The 14,277-nt window shown below is 41.0% G+C and overlaps 1 protein-coding gene across 1 annotated transcript in view; it reads right to left on the bottom strand.

Moving 5' to 3' along the window:
* CAPN5 (calpain 5) overlaps window positions 1–14,277 on the bottom strand; it is an 808,497-nt gene that overhangs the window by 430,605 nt on the left and 363,615 nt on the right. The window contains exon 3 of the mRNA XM_044073347.1: window positions 6,332–6,540. Within this exon, the coding sequence (XP_043929282.1) occupies window positions 6,332–6,540 (209 nt within the window). The remainder of the gene's footprint in view (window positions 1–6,331; window positions 6,541–14,277) is intronic.

The raw sequence follows: 14,277 nt of genomic DNA, 5'->3' as shown, positions 1-14,277 counted from the left end.
TTTTTGTCAGTGCCACTGTCTCCAACCCATATAACATAGCTGGTCTCACTACCCTCTTGTAGACCTTCCCTTTCACTCTGACTGGTACTCGTCTGTCACAAATCACTCCAGACACTTTTCTCCACTTACTCCAGCCTGCCTGTACTCTCTTCTTCACCTCTCCCACACTCACCATTACTCTGAACTGTTGATCCTAAGTATTTAAACACATCCACCTTCGCCACCTCTACTCCCTGTATCCTCACCATTCCTCTACCCTTCCCTCTCATTCACACACATGTATTCTGTCTTAGACCTGCTGACCTTCATTCCTCTTCTCTCTACAGCATATCTCCACCTCCCCAGGGTCTCCTCCACCTGTTCCCTACTCTCACTACAGATCACAATGTCATCTGCAAACATCATAGTCCACGGGGACTCATGTCTGATCTCGTCAGTCAACCTGTCCATCACCACTGCAAATAAGAAAGGGCTCAGAGCTGATCCTTGATGTAATCCCACCTTCACCTTAAACGCATCCATCACTCCCACCATTGACCTCAGAGGTTGTGAATACCAAGCCCTTTTACATACACTTTTTTTTTTTTTTTTTTTTTTTTAAGAGGTGTGCTAAAAACAGCAGCACAATCTTTTCTATAATATCCCATTTAATCAGTTTAGGGTAAGAAGAGACCCTAACATTTTTACAGATGTAATCTGATGGTCAGCCATGTTGGGGTCAGTAACCTCAGACTCGCTTCCCTTGGGGAGACAGACATAACTGAGCTCACCATGCATGTGTCTGAAGCAGAAAAAAAACTGGTCTTCAGTAAAATCTTGCCATCTTTAAGAATGATGCCACAGTTCAAAAATAAAATAACTGATGAAAAAAAGGAAAATAGCTATTTTAGCAACTGGCTCAGTAACTGGTGTTTTTCTAAGGAGATCCAACATGCGTCACCATAGGAAATGGTGAACAGTCAGCATACTTCACCAGGGATAGATTGCACTCTTCTCCCACATCAAAGCTCATTGTCTAAACTATTTGCTACCCCCATAGCACTTTTTACATGGGGTTTGTCTCCTGAATATACTAAAGCAGCAAATTCAAACCCAGCCTACATAAGAGTGACACTGCTCAATGTTAGAAGCCTGGAAAAAATGCTCACTTAAAGGTCTCCCTGTTCCCTTGAAAACCTTACCAAAACATGCTTTGGTGTGCTACCCCCCCCCCTCCCTAGCACCTATTCTTTGAGCTCCAGTGGGAGGTGTAGTAGACAATTACCTGTATTTGTCTAACTCTGTTACATCACTTAAAATTCTCCACATCACCAACCTAAAAATTCTGTCAACAAAGAAGGCTAATTACTATATTACCACAAACTACAGATCCTTAATGCCCATTGCAAGCATGGCACCTACCTAAATTAGGTGGAGAAGTTAACTATCAAAATGAACACCAAACGGTACTATGAAACTATATGGCAATTCAGGTGTCAAACCTATTAAATGGCAAAGTTATACAACTCAGGATCACCATTATTAAAACTCCTACATGAACAAACTCTCCTCTCCTTTAACCTCAGAAATAAGACATACAACCTACAAAACATGAACCCCCTCAGATTCTAAAGCACAAATCTAGGCTACACATCTCTGATCATGCATGCTCAGTTCTCTGGCCCAAACTGTGGGAGTCCCTAACACCTGAAATTAGACTCCATCCTCTTATTCCAAAGTTCCATTGTTTCCTAAACACACATTTAGCTATTCAAGCAGATTGTACCAGTTACCTCTGAAGAAATATCACTTTAGTCTACTTTAATAACTCTTCTCCACTCTAACTCAACCACTAAGCTCTTTTACTACTTTCACATCTCTAATTTATTTTACTCTAATTTGTCAAATATTTTGAAACTTGTACATGTTGCAAAATGTATACAATGCATTTACTATGTATCTAAAGAATTACTCTTCCATTTTACTATTTTACTGTCACTTATGTGTTATTGTTACTCATCTATTTCGTGTCTGCTACATTTCTGACCCTGGAATGATACAGAAATTGGTCAAAACTGATCAGCGTTCTACCATGGTAAATAAATTCAAATGAATAAATGCATACGCACGTGTGACACACACACACACACACACTCCACACCTAAACTTCATCACTGCCAGCTCTCTGGATCAATTTGTCTTCCTCCTCACAACAGGTTCCAACTGACATTGTTTTTACAAATATTGCCCCAGCATGTACCTCACTAAGCATCGCCTCCACCTTGATTAAATCTATCCAAATTATCAACTCATGTGGAACTAGCCTCGACATCAAAACTAACCCTTCTCTTTTCAAGAATGTCTCTAGAGCAAATCGCTTACTACTTGATAAGGAAAAATTCAAAAATTCTCCCTATCCCCAAGATCCTAATGCCGAAACCATGACTTATTCCACAGTATTCTACTCCCACCTTAATACCTACATTAAGACATCTGTCCCCATCATCATAAATGCAGTAGGAAATTCAAAAGCAAACAGTTATAAGGGAATCATAGAATAAAGAAGCTTTACAATAACGGGAAAAAATACTCTCCATATATAATAAATATCCTGCCTCTTATAATAAGGTCTTTAAACTAATTTAAAAGAATATCAAACATATTAGAAATTACAAGACAGACTTTTAAAGAAACCTTTCCACCACTTCTAATGATCACAAGACATCTTTTTAACAGTGTTAGGAAGCTCAGACCCAATATCCAAATATTGTGCAGAGCAAATTTCTAACAGTATTTCTTATTCTGACCCACAGGCCACTGCCAATATATTAAGAGGCAAATTCGGTTCAAATTTCTCCCTGTCCTCTCACCGCTGTATTTCCCCTTTCATTCTTCAGGATATACTCCTATCACCTCTGATCAGGTCTTTCTACACACTCTAAAATGAGAACTATACATTCTTTGCGGCCCAATAATATATCATGTCAGTGCTATAAACAGCTCTACAGATTCCCTCCATCCTGTTTACAACTTCAGCCTTTTCACAGGTTACATAACTGAAGTTCAGGAGACCTTATGTAGTGCTGCAGCTCCATATGGAAGGCCACAACAGATTCCAGCCTCACTAGTACTATTTAGCAATGTCCTGGACCGTACGACACACAAGCTCCTATGTAAAGACATCTGCAGTCCACAAAGCATTCATCTTAATCAGATTTTATGGAATATAGGTTCTGCCTGCCTAATATGTTTTTCAAAAGAGTTACTGAAGTCATAGACAAAACCAATCTGGTCATACTCCTTGCCCTGAGATAACAAAAGCCTCCAATAGCAGCTCCCCATGACAGTATTATTGATAAGTTCACCTGCTGAATCATTAATACCCATGTTACATAATGAACAGCCAAACGGCTCTCCAAAAGGTCCCAGACTGAGGGGTCGGCAGTACTTCCTCACAAAAATTCACTACTAGCAGTGTTTTACATGCCTGTGTCATCTTTGGTACCAACTTTTCAGACGTTAATGCCAAAGATCTCTGGCTAACCAGGTATGTGGATGACTACAAACTCAATGCTACGGCTAACTCCCATATTGACACCTACCATCCAACAAGAAGGGCAAATGTCCATGCCAACACATGGTGCACCAAGTAAACTTGGGACTAATGCAAAAAAATGTACAGCATATTTCTACATGGAAAACATATTCACCCTAGCACATGTTAACGATATCCAACATATTCACCCTAGCACATGTTAACGATATCCAACATATTCACCCTAGCACATGTTAACGATATCCAACATATTCACCCTAGCACATGTTAACGATATCCAACATATTCACCCTAGCACATGTTAACGATATCCAACATATTCACCCTAGCACATGTTAACGATATCCAACATATTCACCCTAGCACATGTTAACGATATCCAACATATTCACCCTAGCACATGTTAACTATATCCACCATATTCACCCTAGCACATGTTAACGATATCCAACATATTCACCCTAGCACATGTTAACTATATCCAACATATTCACCCTAGCACATGTTAACGATATCCAACATATTCACCCTAGCACATGTTAACGATATCCAACATATTCACCCTAGCACATGTTAACGATATCCAACATATTCACCCTAGCACATGTTAACGATATCCAACATATTCACCCTAGCACATGTTAACGATATCCAACATATTCACCCTAGCACATGTTAACGATATCCAACATATTCACCCTAGCACATGTTAACTATATCCAACATATTCACCCTAGCACATGTTAACGATATCCAACATATTCACCCTAGCACATGTTAACGATATCCAACATATTCACCCTAGCACATGTTAACGATATCCAACATATTCACCCTAGCACATGTTAACTATATCCAACATATTCACCCTAGCACATGTTAACGATATCCAACATATTCACCCTAGCACATGTTAACTATATCCAACATATTCACCCTAGCACATGTTAACGATATCCAACATATTCACCCTAGCACATGTTAACGATATCCAACATATTCACCCTAGCACATGTTAACGATATCCAACATATTCACCCTAGCACATGTTAACGATATCCAACATATTCACCCTAGCACATGTTAACGATATCCAACATATTCACCCTAGCACATGTTAACGATATCCAACATATTCACCCTAGCACATGTTAACTATATCCAACATATTCACCCTAGCACATGTTAACGATATCCAACATATTCACCCTAGCACATGTTAACTATATCCAACATATTCACCCTAGCACATGTTAACTATATCCAACATATTCACCCTAGCACATGTTAACTATATCCAACATATTCACCCTAGCACATGTTAACTATATCCAACATATTCACCCTAGCACATGTTAACGATATCCAACATATTCACCCTAGCACATGTTAACGATATCCAACATATTCACCCTAGCACATGTTAACTATATCCAACATATTCACCCTAGCACATGTTAACTATATCCAACATATTCACCCTAGCACATGTTAACTATATCCAACATATTCACCCTAGCACATGTTAACTATATCCAACATATTCACCCTAGCACATGTTAACTATATCCAACATATTCACCCTAGCACATGTTAACTATATCCAACATATTCACCCTAGCACATGTTAACTATATCCAACATATTCACCCTAGCACATGTTAACTATATCCAACATATTCACCCTAGCACATGTTAACGATATCCAACATATTCACCCTAGCACATGTTAACTATATCCAACATATTCACCCTAGCACATGTTAACGATATCCAACATATTCACCCTAGCACATGTTAACTATATCCAACATATTCACCCTAGCACATGTTAACGATATCCAACATATTCACCCTAGCACATGTTAACGATATCCAACATATTCACCCTAGCACATGTTAACGATATCCAACATATTCACCCTAGCACATGTTAACTATATCCAACATATTCACCCTAGCACATGTTAACTATATCCAACATATTCACCCTAGCACATGTTAACGATATCCAACATATTCACCCTAGCACATGTTAACTATATCCACTCTTAAGTGGAGTGCAATTATCAGAGAACTACATACACCTTAGTTGGTAATGCACTATTTTTCAAACATCCTGTATCTGCCAGTCAGGAAAATCTTTTTATCCTGCACAACTAATTAGCAAAGGGCTTCTTCTAGTTCTAAAGAGGTTGTTCTTCACCGTTATTCATCAGGCCAATCTCAGAATACGTCACCTTTCACTTGCACCTTGTCCAACTTGAAAGGCTGGGAAGCTTGATGAATCAGAAGCTCTGTCACTGTATTCTACCTGCTACAGTGTTCTGTGCAATGACCTTTACCTAGACTTTTGTGCTGTCAAAGACCTACCTGATCTCCTAAGCATTCAAGAAACAGGTAATACTTCACAAAATAAATAGAACTTAACGAAAGACTAGATATTTGACCCAACATATCACCCATCTATGGAATAAACTCCTACACATCACAATATAACATCCTAATTATCTTCAAAACCAGCCTTAACTAGTAGACTGATGCCCGATATCCTTGGCTGTCTCTCTGGTTTGGACATCACTGCCAATGTACTATCTTAGGGATCACAGACTTCTTTAAAGCTTCATAAAGAACCTACAAGGGTCTCTGTGACAAAGACCTGAAGCACAGCACAGCTCTTATTCCTACTAGAGTAAGGTAACCTGATTAATGCTATACTAGACAGTTTTACAAGGGAGCTCCATTCTCATTTCTCTAGTAGTTGTGCGTGTGCCATCTTGTTACTTTAACACTTACTTAGCATACGCCTTCTCCAGCAGGGCACTCCAGAACTCGTTCCGATCATTTGAGTGACAGTAGATTAGTTGGCTGCCAATTGCTGGAAGTCTGTCATCTACCACAATATCCACCCAGTCCCCGAACCTCCAAAACCGGAAATGGAACATTCCGGCATAGTCCTCTGGTTTTTCATCATCCCATTCTTGTTCCTTCCAATCTGGGACCACCTACATTAAAAAACAAGAGACCAACTATTAGAATATCTGCAGAAGATGACCACCACCCCTTTAGACTGTAGATCAATATTTATTAATTTATTTATTGCACTTCAAGTTTCCTAAGCTAGTCAAACTACCCTTTTCAGTCAGAACCCAGTTCAAAAAGGCATACACACAGAATTTTTTACATTAAAATATACAACAAAGTCGCATACGGACACAAATCTATAAAAATTAAAAACAATATAGCAAATTAAATAAAGAAAGAGCAGACTGAATACAGACAATATACAAAACAAATTTACATACAGATGATACAAGAAAGCAGTCATTAACACAGGAAGTATTCAGACGATTTGGATTCAGTCACAAAAGAGATACAAACATCAGCATGAAAATAGAAGAAATGTTTTAATATGTTAACCATTGCCATTGATGCATATGCTCACCTTGATAAAATAAGGAAAATACAGTTCTGTAAGCACAGGATGCCCGAGAATGAGACTGTGCAGTGAAAGTATATACCAAGCTAACATGACAAGCCTACACATGGGATACAACCTGGATCCCCCTTTCTTGTTGATTTACCAAAAGCACTTCATCGCGAAATACTGAAATCTAGAAATTCAGTACTTCGGGACAAAAGTGCCGAAAGCGCAGTTGAGCAAAACTGCACTTGATCGAATTTGAACGGTCAAATTCATGGTTGTGGTGGCACAGTATGTGGGATGTGCTGTGTTTGTAAGGTGCGGTGTGCTGTGGGATATGGTTTGCCTGCTGTTGTGTAGATATATGTGGAGATTTAGGCAAGTGCTGTTTTTTAAGGGTTTTGGATAGGGATTTGAGTGCGAGTGTTCTGAGAAGTTTTAGGTGTAGGTCAGGGTAGGTAGGAGTGTGTAAATGTTGAGAGTGGTGGTCTTTGTACGTATGCAAGGGGAATATAGAGTATGTAGTGGTGGGTTTAGTGTCTGTCTTCTTAGTGTGACCTCAAAGTTAGTATATATAAGTAGCGGGGTTTAGGGGGCGTAGCCCCCCACATGCGGGGTGCAGGGGGGTTTCGCCACTCTGCTTATATGTAGGGTAGGTGTATGTATTTGTGTTGTGTTTGCGTATGTTTTGTTGGTTTGTTGTAGTGTGGGGAGGAAGGTGTAGGCATGTTTGTTTGTGTGGTGGAGCGTGTTACTTAAAAGTCGCAATTTGTAATTTTGCACTTTTGGGGTTTCGATATTGTGAATGTTTGGCTTTATAGTCTCGAGATACTGAAATTCGAGATTTCAGTATTTTGAGACTATAAAGTGAGTCCTCATGTACCATATTGACTGTGGTACTGCTGTAAAAACTTGTGATCCCAGGGGCCAAAGATGATTCAGAGTTCAGTGCCTTGACCAGGGCAAGCATTTTTTTATATTTGTGTGCTTGGTGTCATAAACAACTTGCAGTTTTATACCTCCTGAACTGCTCCTCATGCAAAGTCTGGGGTATCTGTGGTGAATAACCATGAAGACCTGAACGTAAGGATATTTGCTGTATCCACCAAGGGGTTTCTCTGACCAACCCCAGCACTGGGATTTGAAAAGAAAGTATGTTGGTGTAGGGACCAAAAAAACTTCAACCACCATTGCATTTTTCTCAGATGAAGTTTAGATAGTTAGGGGTATCGTGAGAATCACAAATGCCAAGGTTACTGTAACAGTGATCAATATGATGAACATTTGTTTTAATTTCTTTTAGAATTGAGGGAAGTTGTTTATTGTTTTCTTTAATTGAGCTGGCAGTGAGTTCTATGTGGCAGCAGCTGTTTTAGAAAAGGTTCTGTCCCCTATCGAAAGGCAGTCTGAGGGCTTAACATGCCATAGGACCTCCTAAGAAGAGGACAAAATAACGGGAGATGTAAATGGCTGGGAGGACAGCAAGGCTCATGTAGTATCCTGTTAGTAAAGAGAAAAAAAGGATAGCAGATCTCAAAAGGCAACCAAGTCGGCTTTATGAGTGGGGATGCAGCAATGCTCTTGATTAAGGACTGTGGTTTAAGAGTATGACTTTGTATTTTGCTTTCAGTTTTCTGAAAAAGCGTTTTGAGCAGACTTGTTGACTAATGCAGCATATTCTAACCTATTAAGTTTTACAGACAAGAACCTTAACAATGATCACTTGCATACACATACCATGTTTCACAAAACTGTAACATGGATGGTCTTTAAAGATAAAACACAAGTACAGTTGTATAACTAAAACAACCATAATGGCAGATGTTCGAATGATCACTGCCGCAGTAACCATAGCTATATAGGTTGTATCCTGCACAGGACACAGCAGCTGGCCAGCTTCCAAAGCTAAAATGGCACCTTCCATGCACCCAAACCAGTAGTCAGCTCAAGCTGTGCTAACAGAGGGGTTTGAGTGCCAAGCCCTTCACAGCTTTCATGACAGCAGAGGCAGGGAGGCCAATGCCCTGAAAGAAACAATACTTGAAAAAATAAACGGAGGGAGCACGTGTCTACTGCAGCAGTAATCATGTACTGTAATGGCAGTTTTACCTGTACAACTGTGGTACATACATCAATGCCATCACTGCGGCAGTAGCCTTAGTCGTATAGGTGGATTACCAATGCTTAGGCAGACTACGAGGAAGGATGGATGACTGTCTAAGATCCCCATAGAATGCCCCTAGTAAATCCTGTCCTAGACCAGGAGAAGAAATCTAGTTTATAGTTTCTAGAATCCACCACTTTCCAAATAGCCACAGATGAAGCCGAAGCTCTGGGAAAATGAGCCTCGAGCCTGCCAGGAATAGTTTTTTGTGTTAAGAATAACAAAAGGTAACAGCCTGAACCAACCACATGGCTGTCACAAGTTGTCCTTTTTTTCTTACCTTCGCAAGAAATGAACTCAGAGTTCTTAAAATATTTTGCTCTGTCAAGATAGTGCCGCAGTTATCTTTGGACATTCAAGGTACGGAGTATCCTTTTCTCCTCCACTTTTAGGTTCTGGAAAGAAGACCATGAGATGGACAGCTCTGCTCAATGTAAACTCTGATACCACTTTGGACATAAATGGAGAAGTAGTTCTTAAGAAAGCTCCGTCTATGAAAAATGAGATAAGGCTGACTCACCAATAAGAGCTTGCAACTCAAACTCTTGCCACAGAGGGTCAGAGCAATCAGTCACATTGTTTCCATGCTAAGAACCTCAAGTCAGCCTAGTGAGTTAATCTGAATGGAGAAAGTTTTTCTAACGTATAACGGCCAAAGCAGGAGCCACATTTTATGAAGCTTAGTATGCAACACCTCTTTCAAAAACATTTTCACATGAGATTGCATTAAAACTACACTACAAAACTACACTAAGGCACTGTACCAGCACGTCCACTCGTGCATGAATTGTGCCATCCCAAATTGAACCAAGATGCTCTTCTCCAAAAAAATGGAAACCAATCTGGTGGTCCCCTGCTATAACCAAACTATACAAGGGAAGGAAGAAACTGTTGCAGAAAAGAGGAAAATCCCAGGATGCAAAAAACTCCCTCACCACCCTCAGTAAGAAGCCGAGATCCCTCATTAAATCCTCAAAAGCTAGTTACGAAAATAAAATTGCCAAAGATTCCAAAGACAACCACAAGGCATTCTATAGTTATGTCAAGAATCTAAATGGCAATGCTCAGATCTGCTCTGAGCTACAACAGAATGGCATTAAGTATACTGATCCCAAGGATATTGCCAATATCCTGGCAGATCGATTTAGTGCCAACTTCACCCCCCTCTCACCCCCTAAAGGGCCCATCTCAATACCAAAAGATTGCCAAATTCCGATAATCATGGCCACACAGGTAGAAACCGCACTCTCCAAAGCTAAGAATACAGCATCCATGGGACCAGATGACATCCCAGGCTGTGTACTACATGAACTACAAAATGAACTGGCACCTCACCTATGTGTCATGTTTAATCATAGCCTCACCTCAGGCTTCGTGTCCACTGAGTGGCGCACAGCTACAGTTATCCCGCTCCACAAGGGAGGATTTGCCTTGGATCCCGGGAACTACCGTCCCATTAGTCTGACAAGCCTGATCTGCAAGGGCATGGAACGCATTATCATGGAACTTATAAACAAAGACATTGGCAACCTTGAAACACTGGACCCCACCCAGTTTGGGTTTGTGAAGGGCCGATCTCATCTCCTGAATCTGACTGACTTTTTCAAATCAGTCTCCAGAGCTGTGGACGAGGGTAAGGTGGTCCACACAGCCTATCTGGACCTCGCCAAGGCCTTTGACACCATCCCCCAACTCTGGAATCATAGATAAACTTACTAAGCTGGGCATAAATCCCTACGTCACTCGATGGGTTGCCCAACTGGCTTACTGACAGAACCCAGACTGTAAAGTAGCCGACTCCAAATCCATCTCCAGAGAAGTGACAAGTGTAGTACCTCAGGGTTCAGTCCTGGGACCACTCTTGTTTGGCATCTACTTATCTGAAGTACAGGCCAACACTAAGGGACTCTGACTAACAAAGTTTGCAGATGACTGCAAACTGGGAGCCATTATTGAATCCCCAAATGATGTGGATATTCTACAAAAGGGCCTTACAGAAACAGATGCCTTGTGACAGAGCCACGGGCTCAAGCTTAATGCCAAGAAATGTACAGCTATCCCCTTTGGAAAACATGTACCCATGAATTACCACAGGTGGCAAGACACTAAACATCGAAAGTGTGATGAGAGACCTAGGGACACAGGTGGACAGTGGTCTCACTTTCGATAACCACATCGCCACAACAGTCAGGAAATCCTTCTATGTGGCACACCTCATCACTAAGGGCTTTTCATCCAGAAAAAAGGAACACTGTCCCAATGTACTCTTCCCTCATTAGACCCATTATAGAGTATAATGCCCCATTTGGTATGTACCTCACAAGACATCTGCAGCAGCTGGAAAGGCCACAGAAATAACTCACTAAAAGAATCACAGGCCTAAAGCAGATGCCATATGCTGACCGTCTAAAAAAAACTCCAGCTATACTCTGTGGCATATCGTCTACTTAGAGGCAATCTCTGCTTAACATACAAACCTTGAACTGTTGGACATGCTCCATTTAAAGAAATCCCAATCCCTCAGAGCCACACGCTCCAGGGATCTAAACCTTATCATCACAATGAACAAAACATGCTGGAGGGATAGGTTCCTGACCCAGAGACTCCCCCATACTCTGGAATAGACTGCCCATACATGTCAAGCAGAGCACCTCATTAGCCCTCTTCTAAAGGAACCTTGATGATTGGATGGGAGATAGGAAATTCACCCCATGTCAGTCGCCCTGTTAGACAGGGGCCCAGAGAAGTAAATATTGTGGGAAGAAACATCCAGGGAATTGTTATGGCTAGGCTTGCACAGGCCTTAGGGCCGATAGCCTAGTACCAACCTAAGAGAGGGATCCATGCGCAGACGTGCTAAAATGGCTGACAAACCTTGATCAAGGGGGTAAGACAAGCCAGAGGTTAGTAACGCACACAAATGTAAAATCAGAGAAATGCTAGCCCTGAAAAGCTGATGTCTCCCGTCTTGGTACCAACTAGAAAACATTTCTTTTTACCAATATATGATTTTCTGGGTCTATATTATATAAGCGAGTTTAGCATTGCGAACGCTATATAATCAACCCAAATTCCACAAAAAGACAAAATATCAAACAGATTGCGATTTTTTCCCCGGGGGGACGCTGATTCATTAAAAAAAAACAAAATGAAGTGGGAAGGCTGTGCCCCGTACAGCCCCCTACTTAAATATACCAACTCCGAGATCGCACCACAGTGGAGGAAATGGCAAAGTCCCGAAAACGGCCCAGTGATTTTTTTTCCCTAGGAAAAATTGCTGTTCCGTGCTTTCAGAATTTCACCATTTCGCTGAAACAAGTTCGATTAATTGATTCACAATTTCAAGCGTTCACCGACTTAATAGGAACCCGATTTTCTAGAAACATGTTCGCTTGCCTGTTTTAATGCTTGCAGCATGGCCTCAAAACAAAAGGTGCGTAAAAGATTTTAAGATTATATCATTTAGGCAGTTAGCTGCAATTGTTTGGGGAATGGGGTATATTGAATAACTCTTGTCTTGGGTGAGTAGGTCCAGTCTGAGGAAGCTGGTGTTAAATGCCCCTGGCCATTTCTAAAAGAAGGGAGTTATCACAATGATCTTTGAAGAGTCCTTATGAATCTTTACAATGACCTGGGTAATAGTGGAAAGGGTGAAACAGCATCAGTCTTCCAGGTTTTCTTGTATTGAGTCTTGGAACAGAATTTTGCAAATCACCTGTTGTGAGAGGCAGCAAAAAGATGCATTTGAGGTGTTCCCCACAGCTGGATCAATTTCTGAAAGACCCACCGATTCAATCTTCATTCATGAGTATCTGGCCCAGTCCTGCTCCACATCCCTGCTTCACAATTTTGCTCTGATAGGCTGCAGGTTGTCTGTGGTAAGTCTATTGTACATTACATATTTATGCATTACATTTTGCCATTCAGTTTGTATATAAACGTCATGTATTGATTCACAGATTCATTACTGAACTGTGCAATATTGGCTACTTTTGCTTCCTCTCTGTACAAAGACTTTCTTGTGCATGATAAGTACCTTCAATTCTTACGCTATCCTTCAGCGGTATTAAATAGAGGGAAATTGTTACCCTGAAGGGCAGAATCACACAAACTTAACTGGTCTACTTGCCAATTAAATTTCATTATAGTGGCCAGGGGTGATTTCAGTTGCGCACCACCAAGGGTGTGCAGTAGCAAGCCCTGCCCCCACTCTTCCCATCCCGTAAAATAAACCGTCTGACTGACGGGCAGGATCGTTCGCATTCCAAAGTAAAAGGAAAATGCATCAACAATTATTTAGCATTTGCATCCCCTACTACTGCCAAGATTAATGGCCGTGGTGGTGCAGTGGTTAAGCATTGCTGCCTCACAGCAAAAGGTTCTCCTGTTCGATTCTCAGCTGGAGCACTTTCTGTGTGGAGTCTATGTCCTCCCCACGGTCGAGTGATGTTTAAAGACATGCAGGTAGGTGCATGCGTGAATGGGTGTGCCTTCTTTTAAGGTTGGGCATCAGGCTGGCAACTCTGCACCGTAAAAATCCACTGCCAATCATTAGGGGACCGGAGTTCTGCTGTGGCGACCCTTAACTGGGAAAGGCCAAAAAGACATTACTTTTTACTACTGCCAAGCTTACAGGATTCTCATTGGTACTGAGGCTGAAAGACTTTGCATCATTTTTAGAGCATTCAGAGTACTGCATGCTGAATAAATTGCCCAACACTTCTCACTAGCCGACGGATAAGACAGGAAATAAATATGTGATCTTGCACAAAAAAGAATCGACAAGTTTGCAAGCTTCATCTCTAGCCCCATTATGTCTTAGATGTTGCTAACATCTATAGTGAACTCAAAAGTACACGTCTCCTCCCCTCCCCTCCCCCTGACACACATTACAACAAATACAGCCATCCCGCAAATTCCCCCAAATGCTGACTGCAACAATATAATTCAGATTACAGAAACAAACTGGTTTTAGTATAAAACAAAATAAAATAAACAAAGGGGGTGGGGAAGGCAACTGCAATGTGTGCGTGTGTGTGCATGTGCGTATGCGCAATTGCACCTTTAGCCACCAATAGGCTTACAATCTGGTGCTATTAATGGAATCTAACAGAAAAATAGCAATCTGGCAGCACATATGTTTCAAAGATCACA

The sequence above is a fragment of the Protopterus annectens genome, chromosome 5.part1, assembly GCF_019279795.1.
Source record: "Protopterus annectens isolate FY-2018-M chromosome 5.part1, PAN1.0, whole genome shotgun sequence".
NCBI classification, from domain to species: Eukaryota; Metazoa; Chordata; order Ceratodontiformes; family Protopteridae; genus Protopterus; species Protopterus annectens.
Note: the sequence above shows the minus strand (reverse complement) of the source record. Positions and strands in the feature narration are given on the sequence as shown.